Raw genomic sequence first — 24,721 nt, forward strand, 5'->3', positions numbered from 1 at the left:
ATTTCACCCCTCCCCCACAATACAACACAACACAGAGGCACAAAAGCAAATTCAAGCAGAAATATATTGGATGCCATCTCAGGCCTATTTATGTTATATAGCCGTGTCTGTTCTAATATTGTTTTTCTAGACTGGGGCTGGGAACATTTATTTCCGTCCGATGGCCACATTCTCTTTGGGGAGCCACATACCATAGGTGGTCAAGGTCAAAGGTAAAAAAGGGCACAGCAACAGATGCACATTGTACAGTAGGCTACATTCCATGCACATACACCCTCTCCAGTAGAAGCTGGTGCATGAGTGAAAAAGGGGCTGTGCTCGGCCAACCTCAGGATGCCCTTAACCTGAGTGAGTCCCTTCCCTGCCATATTACTTACAACCAGCCAGGAGTTGGCTCTGCCTGTCAAACATTATTATGCCTCTCTGTCCCCCATCCAAGCAAGCAAGAGGCGTTATCAGAATTCAAGAGCAGATTCCTACCAGGCAAAAGCACTCAAGAAAGGGTGTGAAGGCAGTGAGGGGTCTGGTCTGAGAAGAGAATGTGTGGTGGGGAAGGGCCTGTGGCCTGGAAAGTGTCCCTAGGGAAAGATGGAGAGGCTGGAGGGTCACATCTGGCCCCTGGGCTTGAGGTTTCCCTCCCCTGTTCTGGACCTTTTGCCGGGCACTAGTTGTTGAAGCTAATAACTAAATACTAGCTAGCAAACCAGTACATTTCTCATTTCCTTCTCCTTTCTCTTCTTTTCATTGTGATGTTTGTTGAAACAAACAATGAAGCCCAAGCTACGTGTTACAGGGAGATGTCCTGGGAGAAGTGAAAATCAGAAATCAACTAACTATAATGCGGAAAGATCTGTCCCATATTCCTCCTCTCTTCATACTCCACACCTTTTCCCTTCCTTACATTGCACCAGCCCAGATTAATCTGGTGGTCTTAACATACACTTTTGACTTCCTTGCTCCAAAATGTTCAGCATACATCTCAAAGGCGGGGAATCTTTTTCAGCCCTCGTTCTTCATGGGATGGAGGGAAGGGACATGGCAGTAGTAGGTGGGGCCAGGGCAAAAAAAAAGAGCAGATCAAGGAATGTGACATACCTTTGTGCAATGAGCTACATTTCAGCCATGCAAAAATCAAAGGTTTCTCCAGACCCACATCAATCTTTTCATCCTCCATCAAGGCATGATGCAAGAGGCATGATCAGAGTTCAAGGACACATTCCATCCAGGAAAAAGAACTCACTGAGGGCTAATTAGAGAGGTCTAGAGAGCTGCATTTGGCCCCCAGACCTGAGGATCTCTTCTACTGGTACATTTCCCTAACATTTGTAATAAATGTTCGGCCGCAGTTGTAATTTGTGCTGCCACACCTCCTAACATCGTTGCATTGTTGATACAGATGCCAGATATCCGCATTATTATTTTTTACTGGTTTTATGGTTGATACAGTGACTTTAATTGCTTGAATTTAATGGTCTGAGCAGTTGTTAATTTTATTTTTATTACCTCTTGTAAACAAGCTGGGGGTCCTTTCGGACTGGAGGGTGGGGCAGATATAAATGCATATCCGGATGTGTTGGGCACAGTTCAGTGACAAGCAATCAAGATACTAAAGGGCTTTGAAAACTAAACTAAAGAAATTGTTCTGGACAACACAGTTATGTGTGTTCCAAGGGTTCAGGTGAGCTATGCCATTCCCTGCCCCCAAGGCATCCAGTGACCACACCCTCTGCCATCAGCATGTTTGGCAACCATCAAAAGGAGATCTATGTGTGTACCAATGTACAGAGACCTTTCACACACCAGCTGAATTCATAGGAGGCAGGGCCAGCCTGTGGTATTTTTTTCAGTGCCTGCAGGTGGGGTCATCTGAACCCAGCTTCTGTGTAGCAATATTGATGCATATGTAAGCAAGAGCAATTCATGTTTTTCTCACATTCTTGTGGGTGTGTTTTCTTCCTTTCCCCCTTGTCTAGCCCCTTATTGCAGCCTCCCTCCACCTCCTCTCCACGGTTCCATCCTCAGCCACACTGGTTTGCAGCCAGGAAGCACCATCCAGTTTGGCTGTGATGCTGGCTACCGCCTTGTTGGTCACAGCTTTGCGACGTGTTCAAGGCACCCACAGGGTTACTTCCACTGGAATGAAGCCATTCCTCTGTGCCAAGGTAGGCAAGGGAGAAGCTGTGAAATGAACACATTATTTCTATTGTTTATTTAGGCTAATGATTTACCCTGCTCTACATATATTTTTGGAGTGGGGAAAAATGGGCTGTTATATTGCATAAATTAGAGGTCTGAAGCACAAGAATGATCTTTTCGAAGGTGTCCAAAGGTTCACGACCACATCTCTTTTTCTTGGACTTGCAAAATGATCGTTTTCACTTTTCGTCTTCCCATTTATTTTTTCTTGTTGCAATATTGTTATTAATATTCTGCTCTTACAATCCAAGTGGCCACCTACCCAGGGGATCCTTCAGATCCACAGCTGCTTAGCTTCAGCACTGATCCAGCCTCAGATGATATAAGACCATTCGCTTTGGCCTACCGTCCCATTTTCTCTGCCACAATTGCTGTGTTTGTGTGTAACACTACACCATGATTTGTTTAAGATGTGATTTGTTTAGTCATGGGTTAATAATGAGTTGTCCTAAAGGTGACTAAACAAAACATGGTTTCTTCTCTAAAGCTTGGCTTGTTCTTGCTCCATGCTTTTATAGTGTAATGACCATTTGGGGTGGGGGTCACCAAACAAGCCATGTTTAAGGAAATGTCCTGGGTTCACATGTAACACTAAGCTATAGTTAAAACAAACCCCGGTTCATAAGCCTCCAACAAACTATGGCTTCAGCCTGTGGTTTGTTGACAGTAAACAAACCATAGGTAAGCTACTGGATAGGGTCCAAAAGATCAAACAAATCTTGGTTTAATAGACCATGGTTTGGGCGACTAAACTTAAGGCCAGAAGTAAAAACAACAACAACAACAACTAGGAGACAGGAGAGTGATATTTCTCAAGGCTGTCCCAAGTTCTCACCAGTCCCTCAAGTTACAATCCCAATCTAAAGCAAACTTGGGTTGTTTTCCTCACATGAAACATTTTGAGGGAAGCCCCCCAAAAGGAGCAATCAGCCTAATGGAATTTTCCAGGAAGAAGAAAGATCCAACCACCTCTCAGTCATCCGCAGCTTCCCCCGGCCCCCTAAATGGGAGTCAAAGTGAATTTGAAAGTTCCTCCCTGAGCAAAATCTACAGGGAAGTTCAAGGGAATTCAAAAAGAGTTTCTGTTAGATCAGCAAAATCCATTGTCACACAAGAACAACTGGATTATCAGATCTTTAATCAAGTGTTTCTGACTAAACATCCACCAGTAGTCTAAGTAGGGCATCGCTGCAAGAATCTTACAGTACCTCCTTCTCACTGAAAAAGGAGAGAGCCCAGTCTAACAGAAGTGGGATGAAAGCAGCTAGTTTTGAGTGGAGCAGCAGAACTGAGCGGTGAGGCCTACTCAGCTCTAGGCTGGGGTTACCATGGTAACTGCAACTCTTTCAAATCCCACTGGGAGCAACATGTTAAAAAAACCCACCGGTGCGAGCACATCTCCACCTGTGAAAGCAGGAATTAATTATCAGTGTCTTCTGAAATGAAGAGCCAGCTGATTTTTAGCTGCTGGAACCCAGGGCAGCCAAGTGATAATGTGCAGCAATTATCATCCCACCATCCCCAAAGCACTGACTGCCCTGAAAGGGCATATTCCATTGAATAATGCCAGCTCCTGAGACATTATAAAAAGAATTTTTTTAAAAAATCAAGTGGCACCGTGTGCTGCTTTTGGGGAATGAAGAAAGTTCCAGCTGAGCTTCCTACAGCTATAGTTCATACAGCAGCACATGAAATATCAGAAAGAAAATTATTATTGTTATTCTCAGACTAGGTCAAGCTGTGGCCAGTGGTCACTTTTGCTGCTTACTGAAAACTCTTTCCAGGTTTCTCTGGACTTGTGATTTACCTTGGCAGTTTTGCTGTGAAGTGTGTACTTCACTGTCACAGCACAGTAAAGTCACAAGGCATTGCATTTGGTTGTGGCTAAATGATCTACATGCAAGGAAGTGCTTGGGATTTGATGTGAGTGAATGTGCTGTCTTGGTGGAAGGAAGGAAGGAAGGAAGGAAGGAAGGAAGGAAGGAAGGAAGGTTGTTCAGTCATCAGCCAACTTGCTTTCTGGGGTAGCCACGGAGGAAAAAAAGCCCCTTTCCCCAGAACCAGCATGGACTACTATCGCTCTTCCAGACCAAGGACTGAGTTTCCCCTCTGCCATAGCCAGCATGCTGGCTACTAGCCTCTTGGTGGGCTAGTAATTTCCAGGCTTCTTTCCAAGTCTCTATCAATTGCTACATTTAAAAAACCATTTCAAAATATGTATTTAAATGTGTATTTTCTCTCAAAATACATATTTATATGTGATGGGCCTCTTCTTCTTCTTCTTTGGCGATCACTCATAGCCGAGTAAGATTGCCTTCCATAAACACGGTTTTAATAATGAGTCCGTAAGTGACTGTGGAGGCCAATTCTGGATCCACACGTCCTTCCACAGTGGGGACCCAAAGCAACTACTGTATTCCGATGGTCCTCAGCCTCCCCAGAGCCTGCTGCCTTCCATCATATCTGACCATTGGCCATGCTGACTGGGGCCGATGGAAGTTGGAGTCCAACAACCTTTGGAGGCTCCAGGTTTGAAAGCAGGTTGATGTAGCCCAATGAACAAATAGACACCACTTGCCATGGAATATAAATTCATGCATTCTCAGTGTTGAATAGACAGAAACCTTTCCCATTTTTCTTTTGAGAGTTAGTGTGCTTCATTCTGGTGTGGAGTAGGATAAGTGAGGGCCGAGCTCCTTGGCTCCATGGAGCCTGAATTATCTATTTAACCCACACTTGGTTTGAAATGAGCCAAGAAGAGCTGCCTGCCACCAGCCAGCCCACTTACCCTCCCCAGAAGTTCCCTTATGTCTTTTTCAAGAGCTTACACTGCTGAAAGGTAGCCTGGGATGTCAAGAATTGGCAACTGAAGATTCAGCATTAAGGAAGGCCTAGATGCTTCTGTGCTCTTGCACATGGAAAAGTAGTTGAAACATGGAAAACATAGAAGCCAGTGCCTCCTGGCTCAACAACCTTCTCTGGTTTTTTTTTGGAGTTTGCTAGTGGCTTATTGGCACTTTCAAATCTATGTCCTGATTCCTGATTCATTTCCTTAGCACATCACAGTTAAAAATATCACTATGGCAGCAGGTGTCTCCCAGTTGAAGACTGTAGGATCTCTTTCCAAGGAAAATACCCACTCTAGCTTCTCCCCTCAGAAAGCCATATATTTTGGTCTGCTTTTACATCACTCCTGGAGAGCAGTACTCTCTGCTGGGTATCGTGGAGGAGCAGATGGGAAATTTATTACCATCCTGAAAAACCAGGTTTCTCTGCTGCATGTAAACAAAGTCTCATCATACCACATTCTGCCAAATTTTGCAAACTGGGATGTCATTTTGATGCCAAAGGGGTGCCTCCACCTTCTCTGACGAACCAGTAGCAGAGTCCATTTCTGCCTGACCATCTGTGGTAGAAGTGAAGTGGATGGAAGTCAAGGGCCGCCTTTAGTGGCTTAATGAACTTTTTGGTGAGCTGCAGCTGGTCTGGACAGGCCTGCGCTCAGACTAACTAGGTTGTATATTGACATAGAATTAGTGGAGATCATCCAACTGGAAGCTATGCAGGGCAATAGAAGCAAGCATGCCAGATGTTAAAAGATGGTTAATTAAAGTGTGGAATATCACAGTTATGGAGCAAATAACTCAAGAGGGGCCAAAATGTCTGCAGTCAAGTAAAATTGTGATCATTCATTCTGACTTTTGGCGGGGTGGAGGAGCGGGGAATGGTTTGGAATTCATATTTCAGAACACCGTTGCTGGGGGGGGTTAAAAAAAGAAAAAGCATTTGGGCTGCTGTAACAACTTGAGGAAAGCCTTTATTATAACAAGCTAATAGCATTCTCATTCTCTCTCTCTATATATATATATAATGCACCACAATATTTATACCATTTATATATCTAAAGCATTTTACCTTTGCTCTTAAGGTGAAAATGTGCTTTCCAAAGCAGCTTACAAATATCAGTGATAAGACAGCCCATGCCCTCAGGGACTAGAAGGGAGGAGGAAAAAAGGAAAAAAAGAGGGGGGAAGGGGGGGAGAGAAGGAAAAAGCAAGCTCAGGCACTAGTTTCTAGTTATGAAGTTCAAGCTGAGAGACCAAGCTGAGCATCATTCATCCTGATAGTTTTGCACTATGGTTTCATGTATGTATGTTAAACAGCATACACAAATACCTGGGCTGTCCACTTATACAGATATTTGCATGTAGTGTTCAACACCTGTATAGCTTGTGTACAGAAAGGAATAAGGGTGTGTGTTGATGGCCCCTGACTTTGGCCAGTGCTGTTAGGGATGGGGGAGAAATTTGATACAGTTTGCATTTAAAAGCTTCCCTAATTCACGCCGGTCAGCTGCCCTTGCATGAATAACAAAGTGGTCTGCTGCAATTTGGGCTTCAAGCTTTGACTGAGGGATGCTGAGCTGGAGAATATATGTTCCAAGTCTGGGTTCAGGTACAACCACCACCACCACCATCCGGCCCTGACACTAGTGTTTCCTTGATTTATATGGATGGGGCAAGTTCCCCTCTGCCTGCTGAGCAGATGGGCTGAGGGACAGCGTAAGCTGTCTACTGTGTGAGCTCTGAGCAGATATTTCAGAACACAGAAAGCTGCCATATGCTGAGTCTGACCACTGGTCCATCTAGCTCAGAATTGTCTACACTAACCTCTCCATGATTTCTGGCAAGAGGTGCCCTTGGGTATTGAACCTAAGACCTTCTGCATGCAAAACAGATGCTGTACCACTGAGCTACAGCCCTTCGCCTGGGCCAGCTCCACAGTTGTCCTGCTCTGCAATTGGAAAATGGCCCTCATGTTTTGCATGGACAGGATGTACAAAATGAGTATCTAAAAAAAGAGAGAGAAAAGAGTCTGTGTGCAGAAGTCCAGAAGAATCAGGCAGAAAAGTGATTTGAAAGAAAAGAAAAGGAATAGACTGTATGGGGAGGTGGGGATAAGCTGCATACCAGGCCCTCCTGATTGTTTTGATCAGATAACACCTGAAGGTTAAAGAGATTACAGCACTGGAGCTGGAAGGGGCAAGGATTCCCAGGCGCCTGTTGCTGTGCTTGCTGCTGTTCCTGCTGCTGCTGTGTGAAATTGGTATTCATCACAAGCAGCCGTCTAGACGCCTGGCCTTGCCAAAGGATTTGCTGAGCTCCTTAGTGGCTCAGATGACATGCACACAATTATCATTGCAAAGCCAGAATGCGACTGATGACCCTTGTGCTGGCCAGTGAGATCCGTTTGTGCAGGCCTCTTTTTTTTTCCTTATCCCAGCTGCCACTTCATTTCATCCTAAGTTTAAACAGCTCTCATTCTCCTTATGCCAAGGAAGAGTGGGGCATTTGGCACTGTTTCAAGTGGATGGGGTGGTTCTAGGGGCCCCACTGTAGGGAATGAGACCCCAGGGGTGAAAAAACTGGGCTCTATTTCAACCTGGTCAGAGACGCAGATTGGCACACATACACATGCATGCATTTGTGTGCACATGTACACAGCCTGGGAACCTCAATGCCACTCATCTGGAGGTTTAACCCAGGGCAGAAAAACCCCAGCTAGCATCCCTCACCCCCATAGCTATGGCACTGTGAGATCCTTACAGTGTACTTTGTGTCATTCGCTACCTATATGACACTCCCCACTGAGGCGCTTATGAGAATTCTTCCCCAGATGTCCATTCCTGTCTACTGTCTGTCGCCCATTTGAACTTGGTCTGGATTTTTGTGTCATGCGTTTGAACTCTCTTTTTTGCCTTCATTTGCCTTTGAGACCAGATACTTAAGCATCGTACAACCAAGTGTAGTTTTGCCAACACCACTTCCAGATCTGGAATAGGACAGAGAGTTTCACTTCATTTTGGGCATTTGGATGTGGGGTTTTTTTTGCAGGAGGGGGCACAAAGCAAAATTAAAGAATGGGGCAAAATGATTTGAGCAGCAATAGGACTAGGGTAGGAATTAATTTCAGCTTACTTTTAAAGATGGACCGACTTAATTCGTACTTTCCTTGTTTGAAGGGAGGGACTTGTAATTATGGAGAGTTCCTTTTTTCCTTTTGAAAAAGAAAAGAAAAAAACTAAAGAAGCTTCTTCTGCACTGCAGCTGCAAGTTCCTTCTTCCCCCGACCCCCCAAATTGTTTCATGGTTGAATCATGACCAACACAGCTGCCCCCTAATTTTTATTTGCCTGCAAATAAGGTGCTGAAGTGGGGCCAGCTGTTTCATACCCCACCCCTTTCTTTGGAACCACTGCTTAATCATTGGTCAAAGTTGTTGGGGAGGCAAGGAGAAGGAGTGGGTTATCTCTACCACTTGCATTGATCTATATTTTTATTCCCAATTTTGCAATCACAGCATTGCTGCTTTCTGTGTTTCTGGGGGGGGGGGGGAGGTTGTGGATAGGCAAGAAGGGCTACTTTTGGAATAATCCAATTAGAGAAGCAAAAACCCCATGTAAGGCAAATGATGGCACACCTCACCATTTCCTTCCCAGCCCTCTCCTGCGGAGTTCCCAAAGCGCCAAAGAATGGGGTCGTTTTTGGCAAGGAGTATACAGTGGGCACCAAAGCAGTCTTCCAGTGCAAGCAGGGTTTCCACCTTCAAGCCCAGGAAGCATCCAGCATTGAGTGCCTGAAAAACGGTCAGTGGAGTAATGGCAATAACCCTCTTCCATGCGTGGGTAAGTCCCCTTTTATGTAATGTTTCCCTTTTGAGAGTTATATGTTTGTTGAACTAAACATCTGGCATTATTTAAGAAGAATACAAGAGCTCTGCTGAATCAGACAAATGGTCTGTGTAGTTCAACATTCTGTTTCCATCAATGGCCAGTCATTCCTCTGGGAAGACTTGAAGGAGGACATGAAAGCATAAACCTTCCTTTGTAGCCTGTTCCTATCATCTGGTGCTCAAGAATAAGGAGATTCCCTTTTCAGTTTGCACAGCTAATTACCTCTGATAGACCTACCCTTCCTTGCCATTTGTCCTCCTCAGCATCTGGTCTGGATGTATATTTCCTCCAGTCACACAGTTTCCAATAAGCTATTCATCCATTTAGCTATTTCATCTTCCTTGTTTGTTTGTTTGTTTAGAACTTAAAAAGAAACAAACCCAAACTTCAGGCAGAAAAAGGTTCCCAGTTCATCTTACAAACCATTAAACAATGACAAACTATCTAGTGTCACATGGATAGCATTAAACGGTTGGAATGAGGGTGCAGTATCCTAATTGTGATGTGTTGCCTTTTGCTCCCTCCAAGCATCCCTTTCTGTGACCAGCTCACAACCACTTTCATGCATTGCCAAATATTTGAGCTTAGTAACGGTGGCAGAAGCAGCCATTTTGCTATACATGTAAGCTTCATCAGGTCACACAACTGGTCAATGTTCAGCTGTGGTGGTGGGTCTTTGGTCTGGTTTCTTGCAGGTAATTTTGTTAATTTTGTTTTCTTCTCTTTCCATGGCTGGTGCTCAGCGGTTAGCTGCCCTGATATTGGCAGCATTGCTGTGGAGCATGGTAGATGGAGGCTGATCTACGAGACCCAGTACCAGTACAATGCACAACTAATGTTGATCTGCGACCCTGGGTACTACTACACAGGTTACCGTGTCATCCACTGTCAAGCCAATGAAACCTGGAGCATAGGAGAGCCCAAGCCAACCTGCAGAAGTAAGATAGCTGCCACCTTGGCAATTTAGCTGCTCAGAAATGAGAAGATAAAGATGATGAGGGATGGACAAATATGCTGCAATGTGTTCCAATATTCATTTGCACTTTCATCTGGTATATTCTGTTTTGCAGCAAATAGTTGATCTCACTCAGATGTTCCATTTCATTCACTAATGCAGAAATATATTTTATGTAACACACAACGGATATTCATATTTCATAGAATCATGGAACTGTAGAGTTGGAAGTGATCCCAAGGGTCATCAAGTTCAATGTCTTGTAATGCAGGAATCTCAACTAAAGCATCCATGACAGATGGCCATCTAACCTCTGCTTAAAAACCTCCCATGGGAACCCATTCCACTGTCAAACAGCTTTTACAGTCAGAAAGTTCTTCTGGATCTCCTTTCTTGTAACTTGAATCCATTGATTTGTGTCCTACCCTCCAAAGCTTGTTCCATTTTCCTTGTGACAGCCCTTAAGATATTTGAAGACGGCTATCATTTCTCCCCTCTCATCTATTCCTCATAAGACTAGTTTTCCAGACCCTTGAACATATTGGTTGCACATTCCAGCTTGTCAATATCCTTCTTAAATTGTAGAGCCCAGAACCATAAACATTATTCCATGTGTGGTCTGGCCAAGGAATCAATAGATATTTGCAAATCAATTATCTCCCCTCCATGTTCCCTTTCATAGTTAATGACCATGAAACCTAACCGTGTCTAGTCAGAAATAAGCCTCTTTGAATTCAGTGATGCTTACTCCCAGGTAAGTGAGGTTAATATTGTAGCCACTCTCTCTACCTTAGTTTCACAATCTCATTCCCCTCACTCAGGCATCAGGGAAGGGTGGGGGGAGAAGAAAAGGAGAAGTTTAATTTTAAAATGAGTTTTTAGAATGAGCAGTCAAATTCAGATGGTTCTCCCCACTTTGACAAACAGGCTAGGACTTTGAGGAGCAGAGATAAAATCTACAGGTAACAAGGGATAATTTATTTTCATATGTAAAGAACAATAATGAGTGATGCATTCTATTGGTTTTTGAAATTCACATTAAGAAGCAGAAAAAAGACTGTCATCCTAACCCCACTTACCTGGGAGTAAGCTTCACTAAATTCAATGGAATTTCAGAAACTGGAAGAGTGTAAATAATATGCATTGCAAATAAGTTTAAATATCTATTTACCTGTAGGCCTAGCAGGGGTTTCTAATACAGCCCACAGTATCATTTCCCCCCAAATCACCCCCAGCTACTCCATGATATATCCTAGGTGGGGCAAGGAAAATTGGTGGCTGCAAAGGAATAATCAGGACCCCTTAAGTTCACTCCTGGTTGTTCCTTGGCAAGCAAGATGTGCTGTCAGTACTGAACAGTTACAGCAAATCCTTTGCCTGCATGGTTGGATTGCATACAGGCAAAGAAAGCAGCAGCCATTGAATATTTGATCAGCAGTTGCTGCAAACCCCACTTCATTTGCCCCTGCGGTTTGATTTCAAACCACACAAACAAAAGAAGCATAAGAGAAACACTTCCTTTGCCTGTGCAGTTTGAAAGCAACCTCCCTGCTTTCATTTGTCCGCACAATTTGATTTCAAACCACAAGAGCAAAGGAGAATGCTTCAGCTCATGTCATTGTGATGCTCTGCCCACATGTCAAACTAGCCCATAGGAATTGGGAGAGGTCTGGATTAAGCCTGCTGGGCAGATCCAGTTCCCATTCCTGTTCTAAGCAATAATAATAAGTGGTTGATCAAGCTGGAGTTCCTGAGCAATTGCATAAGTGAGAACAAACATTGACCATTCAGAGCAACTTTCATTTTATAGACAGCTATCCCCCCCCCTCCACACACACACACCTGCCTTTCACAGTGATCCATGTTTGGGCAAGGGATGCCTTTCATTGCTGACAGAACTGGTCACTAAAAGTGCCCCAGCTCAGTCTTCTATAAGCACTGCTTTTAAAAACAAATCAGAGGGTCTAGTCTGTCACTCACACCAAGCTAACAAGAGTAGAAGCTGTGACAGCTGTCTTGTAAGCCCTGACAAAAGTGTTGTGTTTTAAGCTCAGCATTTATGAAAAGTGTTGTCCTCCCCTCTCCCTGCTGCCCTCCCATAAAAAAAGGCTTTATATATATATATATATATGAAGCCTATATATATATATATATAACATTTATATATATATATAAACATTTTCTCACTTTTGCAAGGACACATACTGTACTGCATAGCTATTCAAGCTTCCCCATTTTGTGGTGGGATAAATGAAGCCAAACCAAACTGTCAAGTAGAAATTGCTACTTAAATTAAAAAATCAGTTTACTATCCCATTCCCCATGAGAATCTGCACAGAGGCATAGCTGAGTGACAGGTGAGCTTTTGTGTAATGAGTAGGAATTGGGGGGGTAGGGAAGATTTGGTTCAATCGGCATTTTAACTGTGAACTGAAACACAGCTAGTCTTTGAAACTCTCACTTCTCCAAATGTTGCCGTGCAGTTCTCCAACCCAAAATTGTGTACAGAAATTCACATTGCCCTTTAATATTTAGGGGAAAGTATGCATTAAAGTGCACACATTAGTGAAAAGAATGCATTATATCGGGGAGAAATTGCTTGGCAAAAGTATGTATATTATAAAAAATGCATACTAAAATCCTGATAGTTTTTTTTGTGGGGACTTTTTTAAAAAGCAAATTAGTGAGTGAACTGAATTTCAGATTAGAAAAATGAGAACCTGAAAGGAACAAAAACTAGCAGGTGCATCCATCCTTAATAGTGAGCAGGGTTCATCACTCCTTTGCCAATTGCTGTGGCAATTGGAGAATATGCCTCTTTTTCACTCTACTCGCTCTACTCTACTCACTCTACTCACAGGTGCCCAAATCTGTCATATTAAAACTGTTCAGTAAGGTTTTGCCAGACAGATCTGTTTGTTGCTTTCAAAGAATTACCAAGCTGTAAATACAAGAATGCTCTCATTTGTAGGAAATTCATGTCATAAGATAAAATGAAAGTCTTACAAAAGTATTTTGCACTCTGGATAACACATTTTCCATATAATTACTGCTGAGATGGGGGGGAGAGATTTTGGCAATTGGGTGGTGTGTGCACATTTTTGTCCTTCTTCCCTTTGTCTCCCCAATCCTCAGCTCTGAAACAACAATATTTCACAAGCTTATTTGGTTTCTGGTCCACAGGGCATCTACAACCATTAGATCATCCAGAATGTCATCCGTTGATCTCATGGGCACATGGACCAAGTCAGTAGTTTAGAAAATGTGCATCTAGTAGCAAATTTTTGCCGCTTTTGAACTCTGTACATACTAGGCAGAAATGTGGACATCACCACTATGGATTCATGTGGTCAGCAAGCCAGGAGTTGTGCTATGACAGCCTTCACTAACTTGGTGCCTTCTAGATGTTTTCTAGTAAAACTCTCACCAAAAAGCACAACTGGCTGGAGATTGTAGGAATTGTAGTCCAAATAACCAGAGAGCAACAGGGTGCTGATGGCAGTGCTATGATAACACTAAGATATCTTCTTCGCCAGCTTTTCATAGCAATGGAGTATTTTTTGAGGAAAATATAGGGCTAAGTGAATTTATTTTCACGTAACAAGTTATAAAATGGCATGTAATGTTGGTTGTGCTATATTAGATTGGCTTCAGTTTTAATTTGGGTTTTTTTGTATTCCTAGCTATATGCTGCACTGCTCCTTAATCCTAAACATTATGAGCATTGCTGGGGGTTACTAACAGTGTATGGAGCCTTAAGGGGTGGGGGGAGAGAGAGAGAGAGAGAGAGAGAGAGAGAGAGAGAGAGAGAGAGAGAGAGAGAGAGACTCTTTGGATTGTCTGATTAGCTCTGTGTGAGCACTAATTGATTCCAAAACACAGACTAAAAATAGCTGCATATGCAGTGTCTCATTTTGTAATCTGAGCTGTAGAAGAACTTTGGAGGGAAATAACCTTTGATCTGTATGATGGGACTGGCAGAACAAGATTATAATTAAGTGTTTTGGTGGCATCACTAGCTGTTTCTGTTTTGGTGTACAAGCCTAAGGTTGTTCTGGCTCTTTTAAACTTCTGCTGCAAATTGACAGCTACCTGCAACTCATTTTATTTGTTTTCCTGTTCTACCTACCTGTGTCTGTGTATGTAAAAAAACAATGCGAGCTTCTTCGGAGATCATAGGTGATGAATCAATTAAGTGTAAATTGTGGACCACAGCACACCACACCAGATAATTTTCCTATTCTGTCAAGAGCTTCACACCACAGACATGCAGACACGTGGACATTTGTGCACACACACAAAACCCATTTGTGGTGCCTGCCTTGGTCTGCAAGAAGCAGCATATAATTGTTTTGTTAATTAAATTTTTTTAAAAAAAAACTTGTGGATGCCTTGAGTGAAGCATTCTCCAATGCTCAATATGGTAGAAACTTCCTCCAGAAAATGAACTCTTTATGTAAGTGATCATTAATCCAGCTTTGTGAGCAGAGTATTCCTAGCAGGAGACCATTGTTTATTCTTTCTACCCAAGTTGCTTTGTCCTTCACTCGGATGTTTCTCCTCTCCCTCCAGTTATCTCCTGTGGAGATCTGCCTGTACCACCCAATGGGAACAAGATTGGGACCCTAACCATTTATGGTGCTACTGCCATCTTCTCCTGCAATACTGGTTACACTTTGGTGGGCTCACGTGTGCGGGAGTGCATGGCAAACGGTCTCTGGAGTGGATTGGAAGTGACATGTCTAGGTAGGTGCTTGAGTAATGTTTTGCTGTTTTTGAGCCGCTAAACTGCAGGTTGTCTGTAGCCCTGATGAACACCATTAAAGCTGTATTTCTGTGGCACGTAGATTTAGAATGGAGGCTGCAAGCTTAAATCAAGCCAATAGATGAATCAACTGAAACATTGGTTGATTAATCTCTGGTTGCCATTGCTAACCAGCTGGTATCTGAAACGCTAGATTGGCACGCACAGTAAAAGAAATTATGTGTGGTTTTTCTTACTTGCACTACAGTATTTAGTTTATTTGTTTGTTAGATTGAAACTTGCCTTGAACTTCCTTTATTATCTCTCCCTGCTGGGAAAAGCCAATGAATGATCTTAATAAAGCAACTAAGAGAACTGTCACAAATCCCTGCAGTCCTTCTGACTACCTGATTGGGATATTTCTAACATTCTTGTGAAAGAACGGTTGCTTTGAAAATTTCTCCCCAGATGTTGGGGTTACCTGATGTTTATCCTTGGAGTGGCATCAATTTATTGTTGTTGTTTAGTCGTTTAGTCGTGTCCGACTCTTCGTGACCCCATGGACCAGAGCACGCCAGGCACCTCTGTCCTCCACTACCTCCCGCAGTTTGGTCAGACTCATGTTTGTGGCTTCGAGAACACTATCCAACCATCTCATCCTCTGTCGCCCCCTTCTCCTTGTGCCCTCCATCTTTCCCAGCATCACTGTCTTCTCCAGGGAGTCTTCTCTTCTCATGAGGTGGCCAAAGTACTGGAGCCTCAGCTTCACGATCTGTCCTTCCAGTGAGCACTCAGGGCTGATTTCATTAAGAATGGATGCGTTTGATCTTCTTGCAGTCCATGGGACTCTCAAGAGTCTTCTCCAGCACCATAATTCAAAAGCATCAATTCTCCGGCGATCAGCCTTCTTTATGGTCCAGCTCTCACTTCCATACATCACTACTGGGAAAACCATGGCTTTAACTATACGGACCTTTGTTGGCAAGGTGACGTCTCTACTTCTCAAGATGCTGTCTAGGCCTGTCATTGCCCTTCTCCCAAGAAGCAGGCGTCTTTTAATTTCGTGGCTGCTGTCACCATCTGCAGTGATCATGGAGCCCAAGAAAGTAAAATCTCTCACTGCCTCCATTTCTTCCCCTTCTATTTGCCAGGAGGTGATGGGACCAGTGGCCATGATCTTCGTTTTTTTGATGTTGAGCCTCAGACCATATTTTGCGCTCTCCTCTTTCACCCTCATTAAAAGGTTCTTTAATTCCTCCTCACTTTCTGCCATCAAGGTTGTGTCATCTGCATATCTGAGGTTGTTGATATTTCTTCCGGCAATCTTAATTCCAGCTTGGGATTCATCCAGCCCAGCCTTTCGCATGATGTATTCTGCATATAAATTAAATAAGCAGGGAGACAAAATACAGCCTTGTCGTACGCCTTTCCCAATTTTGAACCAATCAGTTGTTCCATATCCAGTTCTAACTGTAGCTTCTTGTCCCACATAGAGATTTCTCAGGAGACAGATGAGGTGATCAGGCACTCCCATTTCTTTAAGAACTTGCCATAGTTTGCTGTGGTCGACACAGTCAAAGGCTTTTGCATAGTCAATGAAGCAGAAGTAGATGTCTTTCTGGAACTCTCTAGCTTTCTCCATAATCCAGCGCATGTTTGCAATTTGGTCTCTGGTTCCTCTGCCTCTTCTAAATCCAGCTTGCACTTCTGGGAGTTCTCGATCCACATACTGTTTGAGCCTTCCTTGTAGAATTTTAAGCATAACCTTGCTAGCGTGTGAAATGAGTGCAATTGTGCGGTAGTTGGAGCATTCTTTGGCACTGCCCTTCTTTGGGATTGGGATGTAGACTGATCTTCTCCAATCTTCTGGCCACTGCTGAGTTTTCCAAATTTGCTGGCATATTGAGTGTAGCACCTTAACAGCATCATCTTTTAAAATTCTAAATAGTTCAGCTGGAATACCATCACTTCCACTGGCCTTGTTATTTGCAGTGCTTTCTAAGGCCCATTTGACTTCACTTTCCAGGATGTCTGGCTCAAGGTCAGCAACCACACTACCTGGGGTGTACGAGACATCCATATCTTTCTGGTATAATTCCTCTGTGTATTCTTGCCACCTCTTCTTGATGTCTTCTGCTTCTGTTAGGTCCTTACCACTTTTGTCCTTTATTATGGTAATCTTTGTACGAAATGTTCCTTTCATATCTCCAATTTTCTTGAACAGATCTCTGGTTCTTCCTATTCTGTTGTTTTCCTCTATTTGTTTGCATTGCTCGTTTAAGAAGGCCTTCTTGTCTCTCCTTGCTATTCTTATCAATTTATTAATGATAAGTTAATGATATCAGTCAGATTCTTATTGTTTCTAGCCAATAGCCATTATAATTAAAAAAAAAACAAGACAATCCTGGAGTAAGTTCAACATAACAAGTTTTGGAACTGCAAATAATCTAAATTTAAAATGAGAAAGTTCCCCAAATCATTTAGACTTTAAAAAAAAAAATCCATTTGACACTGATTTGAGGAAAAGGAAAAGTATGCTTTATGTTTTTCACTGCTAGCATTATCTTATAAGTAACAAACTACCCTACATCTGCCACAGATGTTTTAGAAATGACCTATTCTTCTAATTCTTTTTATTTCCAGCCTTATGTCTGATTTGCAGGTGCCTATCCCTCTAGTATTTTTTCTCTTAGGGGTAGGTAGCCATTGTAGTGTCCCCTAGATATTTTGCAGTCCCATTGCCACCATCCCTGATCACTGCCTACACTGGTTGGGACTGATGAGATTTTGGAGTCAGGAGTCAAGCAACATCTGGAAGGCACCACAACTGGGTACCCACACTAGTTTAGCACTTTATGGTCTACCTCTGCAAGATAAGCTCAAGTTCTTTTTCAAAACATACCCCAAGATTGCAACTATTTATATATTTTTACCTCTTGATTGTAGTAAAAAAGCAGGCGGTTTACAAAGAGATATTAAAATTATTAATAAAAACATCAAGTATAGGTTCAGAGGACCATATGAGGTTCTTAGGGTAAAGCAGTAGCTCTGGCTGATCTTTTCCCCCCTGGTTTGGTCTCTGCCTAGCGGGTCACTGTGGCGAACCTGGCCCCATCGTCAATGGCCAAATAAATGGTGAGAACTACAACTACCGGGGCAGTGTGGTGTACCAGTGCAACCCTGGCTTCCGACTCATTGGGATGTCTGTCCGGATCTGCCAGCAAGACCACCGCTGGTCTGGAAAGACTCCTGTCTGTGTGCGTAAGTATGTTGCTATCTTTACTATAGAGTTGTGTGTGGTGCAGTGCATTTCGCATCAGAAAGGGGCAACAGGCAGGGTCAGCAGTGTTGGGCAACTGTCAAGGAAACCAGTGGGCCCACTAGCAGGCGCCCTGCTGGACCTGCATTTTGAAGGGGCAGAAAACTGTTCAGGATTTTGTGAGGCGGGGTAGGTTTACCATTGAAGGGATGGGGGAAGAAATTTGGGTTTACTTTCCACCGTTGGGTAAACCTACCTAATTCACACTTCAAACATGAACCAAAATGCAGAAGTCTTTTGAAATGTGCACCTCTCCAAATTTCACAATTGCATTTCTCCAACCAAAAAACTACACCAGAATGCAGGTATTTGGGGAAAGAGTGCATAAAGTTGCATGCACATAGAAATATTAGGAAAAAACAGGAATATATTAAGATAAATTGCTCCCTAAAAATTGTAGCATACAAATGAAGTGTAGCAAAATGTATATGTTCGGAAAAATGCACACCAAGGTGTTGGACAAGTGGACTTTAAAAAAAAATTAGCATGCTGATGCAGAAACATTGAAAACTGAACTTAAGATTGGAAAAATGAGAAACAAAAGAGAAACCACAGTTGGCACATCTGTGCATCCCTACTGGTAGCAGTGGTGGCAGCAGAATAATTTCTTTCCCTTTTTATATTTATATTTTTTAAAAGATCGATTTTGGTTTAAACTCTGTCACTGCTCAAGTGCTGCTCAGAGTAGAGCCATAAAAAATAATGGACCTAACTAAGCCTAGTTCATTAATTCAAATGAATCTACTCTGAGTAGGACTGACATTGGATAAGTTACCATATTTTTCGTCCCATAGGATGCTCCGTCCCATAGGACGCACCTAGTTTTTTGGGGGGGAAATAAAGGGGAATTTTTTTCCCTTTATTTCCCCCACAAAACCAGGTCGGGGAACAGCGGTATGGCGGCGCTGCGCCTCCCAGCTGTCCCCCGAGCTTGTGGGGCTGGCCGATGTCTGCCCAGCGCGAGGGGCGCTCTGCTTAAGGGCGCCCCGCGCGCCGGGCGACAGGCTGCTATCCGCAGCCTAGGGAGCCCTGCGGGAACTCCCGCGGGCTCCCCGGGCTCGCTGATAGCTTCCTGAAGCCTGGAGAGCGAGAGGGGTCTGTGCGCACCGACCCCTCTCGCTCTCCAAGCTTCAGCGAAAGCCTGTATTCACCCCATAGGACGCACACAGATTTCCCCTTCATTTTTGGAGGGGAAAAAGTGCATCCTATAGGGCGAAAAATACCGTATGTTATGCTACTGTTTATTTACATGCTACTTTTTGGCTGAAAAATCCCCCCGAGGCGGCTCACAAAGAATAATTGCAAATAACAAACAATGCAAATGTTAAAAATTAAAAAAATGAAACTTTAACATTTCAAAAGTATTAGAAAACCAAATACATTCCGTTCCTACCAAAAGGGCAAAGCACATTCCCTATTTAAAAATGTTAAGAAAGAGCAAAAGTAAATACTTAAGCATCAGTGGTGGGGCAAAGAAGGGGGAAGAACTTGCCCCTTGATGGTTCTAGGGGTCTCTCCCCTGCAGCAATCCTCTGTGCTTGAAAAAGTTTGCACATAGCACCTCGTTACGTTCTGTCCCCTGTCCAAAAGCACCCATACTTCAGCCACACAGCAAGGGTGGACTGGCTAACATCTCAGCTTTCTCACGGCAGCCATAACCTGCGGTCACCCAGGAAATCCAACGAATGGCCTGACGCAAGGCAACCAGTTCAACCTGAATGATGTGGCCAAGTTTGTCTGCAACATTGGGTACCGCCTGGAAGGGACATCCAAGTCCCAATGCCTGGCAAACGGCCAGTGGAGTAATGCCCTTCCCATCTGCCGCAGTAAGTCAACCTTCTCTTCTTCTTTTTGTATAATGTCTTTGTGTCTGCATTTGTTAAACACATGTAAAACACATGTAAATATTTAATTTCACATATCCATTCATGAGGTCTGGATTGGTGGTGACAGACCAGGATCAAGAACTTGGGGCAGTAGTGGACTCAGCTGTGGAAAAGGAACTGAAAATAAAACTGCCAATATATCAAAATGCCATTTTACAGATCTGTGGTGTGACTGCATTTGGAGAACTGTGTACAGTGCTGTTCACCTCACCTCCTAAAGGCTATTCTAGATTTGGAAAAGATTCAGAAAAAGGACAACCAGTATAATTCATGAGAAGGAATAAAAAGCAGATCAGGGTGGTGATAGGGGACACTTCATCCTGGTATCTCAGGGACCTGGAGTCTTGCCCCCCCCCCCAGACTGCGCAAACGAGAAGGGGCACAGGGAGGCCAAAAGACTGCAGGAGCAAAGGAGGAGAGTAAGGTCTCACGTCTGAAGCTGGGAAGCATCAATGTATTTCATAAAGAATATGCAGTGCATTTTTCTCACAGGAGCACAAAAATGAGTGAAGTATATTTAAAAATGGATATTAAAACCAACTGAAAGTGCCAAAGCAAATACTGAATAGCTGACTTTTGACAGAATATATAAATGATGCAGTATGTAACTATGGTGAAAATTGCTTTACCCTTCCAGGTTGTGAAATGTACATATTATCACTTACATGACGTTGCATGAATGTTGATCAGTAAATAGCTTGAGTTGTTTGTGACATTTTAAATAATTTATACTTTCTATTTAAAAATCTGATATTTATGGTGTGCCCATCTCTTCCTTCCTTCCATCCTCCCTCTGGACCAACTTCTTGAAGAGGTGCACAGCCCCCAACCCCCAACCCTGGTGATTTTCAGGAAGGGCTGAGAGTTGTTCTTTTTTAGTTGGGGGGTGAGTTTTGCAGATGGTTAAGAGATCAGGAGGGATGTTTTTGCATTTTAATACGTTGCTGACCAGTGTTTAATATACTGATTATATCATTGTTCTATTGAAATTTGAATTGTTTTGGCAGCTTGATTTGTAAGCCACCTTGACGGTCTTTGGATAAAGGGATGTGTAAAAAAAAAAAAAAAGATTGCAGGAGGAATGAGTGCACATTTTCAAAGGTCATGTCAGCCAGGCATAAGTGGAGATATTTCCTATCTCAAGGCCCCTCAATATTATTCCTGTTATTCAGCCCTCCAGGGCTATTCTATCAGCTTGTAGCATTATATATTTTATTAAAGTTCACTTCTCGAATTCCCACCCTTTTGCCTTTCCCCCATCTTGGGCACACACCCCCTTCCCTTCCTTTGTCTCCTTCCTTCCATATCCTTGTCAAATACTTCCCCACACACACATCTTGACAAGGTCTTTTCTCTTGATTGGGGTTGAGGTTGGACCCCAATCCTGGAACAATCCCACTGGCAATGTATATTATAACCCTCCATTTCTTTTCAGGATTGGGAGCCCTCTCCCCTGTGAATGACCGTATTTACTTAATTAAAAAATCACATTATAATTAAACATTTTTCAAAAAAACAAAAAACAAACCATGACAACATTAATTTCAATGCATTGTGGAAAAGAAACCAAATTTTGGAAAAGTATTATGTAAGAATTTAACACCCTTTTTTAGTTTTAAAAGAATATTTCCCCCTTTGTTACACCCTCTGTTTTTCGTTTTATTTATTTTTTCTGTGATTTGCTTGCAGTTGTAAACTGTACTGACCCTGGGCACCTGGAAAACAGCGTCCGACAAGTGCAACCGAGTGGGCCTCACAGATACAGCTTTGGAACAACTGTCTCATATCAGTGCAACCATGGATTTTACTTGCTGGGCACCCATGTTCTTACCTGTCAGGGGGATGGCACTTGGGATCGGCCCCTCCCAGTGTGTCATTGTAAGTTCTTCAGTTTCCTTTAGAGGCTGAGTTCCCTTATGGTGGTACATGTTCTGAAAATGTCCCCCCCCCTTTTTTTTTCCTGAGATGGTGATCTCCCACTGCCACATACACATCATGTTACAGCTGACCAATTGAAATGTAGATGCCACCAACCAACCCAAATCTTGCTAAGGAAACTGGAGTTATTTGCTTAGTTGGGTCAAAGCCTTCAATGCACATTGGAAGGTTTTGACCAAAATTTCTCTGATGGATCTACTTGGAACACAGTGTTTGAGATTTTATCCAATTAAGATTCATGAATAATAAGAATGGTGAGCGGAGGAATATTTAGCTGTTTGATTTCAAGTAGTTAAACCTTTCTTAAAGTGAAGCTGACATCATAGAATCTATACATTAAAATGGTTTAGATGAGTAAAGAGATAAGAGAGGAGATGCACAACTGAGTGGTGAATGTTTAAGGTGGTTTGCAATAAATTCAGATAAGCAATCATTTAGGATTCTCTACCCATCCCCTTTTGTTTGTTTGTGTTTGGCCCCAGCTTTGGGCAGCGTATACAACTTCTCTTGGTGGATATTCCTCTTCACTTATCCCTCACTTTTGAGGGTTACTTGGCCTCCACCCGTGTCAGTCATTTTGCAGGCCCAAGGGAGGGAGAACTTCAATCTCCTCTAATATTTCCTGTAAGTTACAAGGGCGAGGAGTAATTAGCCACTGAAGATTATGACCAGACATAGAATCATAAAATTGTAGCATTGGAAAGGAGCCAAAGAGCTATATAGTCCAGCTCCCTGGAATGCAGGAATCAATGTCTGTATGACACTAGAGAAGTTTGTGTGTTTGATAACTTAATAGCAACAGCAACAGATGATGGAGAAAAGGCAACTAGCACCTTACGTTTCTCTGTGTGCTTGCCTGGCAGGGGCAGAGGGCTACTTTGGATGCCCAGGCTTTTGAGACTTCTCAGCCTCCTCCTCTTGCCTACTAGAGCTGAAATCAGCTGTAGTTGCACATAGTTGTAGAAGGTGTGTAGAAGGTGAAAGCTGAAAGTATCTCCAAAATTTAATGTATGGAACCCACGTATACATATAAACCCCTGAAAAACTGGACCAGTGGATAGGATTTAGGAATGGATAAATCTGTCTTTTTTCAGTCTGTATCATGTTCACATGTTTCCCCTGTCCCATTCCATTTCTGCTCATTTTTTAAAAAAAGTATATCCATACATATTCTTAAATGTGTAATGTCTACCAAAAATGCAGTTTTAGATGTGTATTTCAGTACAGATAAACTTTTGAGTGAAGCACTGCAAAATAGCAAAGTTCAAATTTGAACATTCGTCTAATAGGTCCATATCTTGTCATTTAATTCACAAAAATCCAGGTCCTCAGCCATCATCCCTAGTAGAATTAGGGGGCAATGGAGACATGAGCAGCCCTGCTTAGACAATATTTTTCTTCTTAGGACAGACACTGGTTGCACCAACAAATTAGAAAATCATTACTGCCTGAGAAAAGTTACCAACCAGGACAGCCCAACAGCTTTACATTTCATAAAGCTGAGATGGTCCAAAGTCTCACCCCTTTTGAACAAGTTTTAGGGTTTTTTTAGTTTTAGTTTTTCCTCTCCCTTCTTCCCCTCACGTTAAGCAGTTTTTTTAAACACACGCACACACATTTTTGCACCTTTTGTTTTCCCCATGTTATCAGCATGCTACCTTGCCACTGTGTGCAAACCATGGGAAATTGAAAAGTGAATCCCACATTGGTGTTCTTAAGGGTGATGGGTAAATATTGGACAAATGGCGTTAAACAACTGCTCTTTGTAAAACTTAAGCAACCAGCAAGCAACATTTCTGGGGAAATGTGAAGATTCCTACAAATCTGTGAAATTTCAATGAAGTGAAAGGAGTTTTGATGAAACTGGAGCAACCTCTCAGACGTTACTGTATACCTGAGACCTGCAGAAAACACTAAAGCAGGTTATTAGACAAGTCCTGCCTCTCACTAGCAACATATATGACCTTTTGGGAAGCCTGGAATTAGTGAAGAATATCTCCACACAGTGGGGAAATTTCAGAAGATCTGAAAGTAGAAACGCCCAGCAATTTAACTAAGGCAAAATTCCGAGGTGAATCTGGATTTTTGTGCTTGGCGTTTTATATGCAGGGTGTTAAAGTGATTGATGGGATTACAATCAATAAGTAAGTAAGACTAACAATATTTATCAGGGCCTTGATAGGTGGGGGAAGGGACTGCACAATCCCATTCTGGGGTACTGCTGGGAAATGGAGTGTTGGGAGCCTTGGAAGGTCATCAGAGGCTATATCCTGTTCCGGGCGAAGTCTATTGAGAAAGCAGGAAAAGTGGAGGAGGCTTTGAGGCAGGGGAGTGGAGCCACAGACAGCTCCAAGAGGAGCTGGGAGAAATTCATGTTCGAGCCTGCCCTGTTCTGAGGAAGTATACAGGGAGGACTGGGAAGGCAGAACCAGTGGTGTAGCATAGTGGGGGCACAGGGGCAGTTGCCATGGAGCAAAATTTCAACACCAAGTGCTGCCTCAATACTGCTGCATGCTTCCCTCGCTGGGTTCCATTGAAAACGGCTTCTCCATGCGAACCAGGATGTGACCTCTCCAGACAATACAATGACTCTTCTTTTCTTATCTCTGTGGCTGGGTGATGCGGATGCTGTTAGGCAGTTGAATGTGCATGTGTATTCTGTGCCTCCCTTTCACCTGCCCCCTCCATGCAGCCTCGGGCACTGGCAACCCACACTACACCACTGGGCAGAAAAAGAGTTGAGGCACAGAGGCAGAACCATGGGTAGCTTTGAACAAAGCAAAGCACTTTTCAGGGTTGATACAGACACTGAATGGCAACAGATGAGGATGCCAGTCCAGTAAAGGTCAAGCGCTACCTGGAAGGAATACACTGCAGGCATGTCATGACTTCTAAGGCTACCTGCAAACAGAGAGACCTTAGTACTTAAAGTGGCTGCACTTGATTCTTCA

The 24,721-nt window shown here is 43.0% G+C and overlaps 1 protein-coding gene across 3 annotated transcripts in view; it reads left to right on the top strand.

The window, feature by feature from the left end:
* CSMD2 (CUB and Sushi multiple domains 2) overlaps positions 1 to 24,721 on the top strand; it is a 480,348-nt gene that overhangs the window by 425,077 nt on the left and 30,550 nt on the right. For 2 of the 3 annotated variants that reach the window (XM_053398926.1, XM_053398928.1), the window contains 7 exons: positions 1,974 to 2,162; positions 8,695 to 8,880; positions 9,672 to 9,866; positions 14,456 to 14,629; positions 17,715 to 17,888; positions 19,599 to 19,772; positions 21,522 to 21,710. In XM_053398926.1, coding sequence (XP_053254901.1) covers positions 1,974 to 2,162; positions 8,695 to 8,880; positions 9,672 to 9,866; positions 14,456 to 14,629; positions 17,715 to 17,888; positions 19,599 to 19,772; positions 21,522 to 21,710 — 1,281 coding nt within the window. The remainder of the gene's footprint in view (positions 1 to 1,973; positions 2,163 to 8,694; positions 8,881 to 9,671; positions 9,867 to 14,455; positions 14,630 to 17,714; positions 17,889 to 19,598; positions 19,773 to 21,521; positions 21,711 to 24,721) is intronic. The other variant, XM_053398927.1, reaches the window with a different exon arrangement.

This window comes from Podarcis raffonei, chromosome 8 (assembly GCF_027172205.1).
Source record: "Podarcis raffonei isolate rPodRaf1 chromosome 8, rPodRaf1.pri, whole genome shotgun sequence".
Lineage (NCBI taxonomy): Eukaryota > Metazoa > Chordata > Lepidosauria > Squamata > Lacertidae > Podarcis > Podarcis raffonei.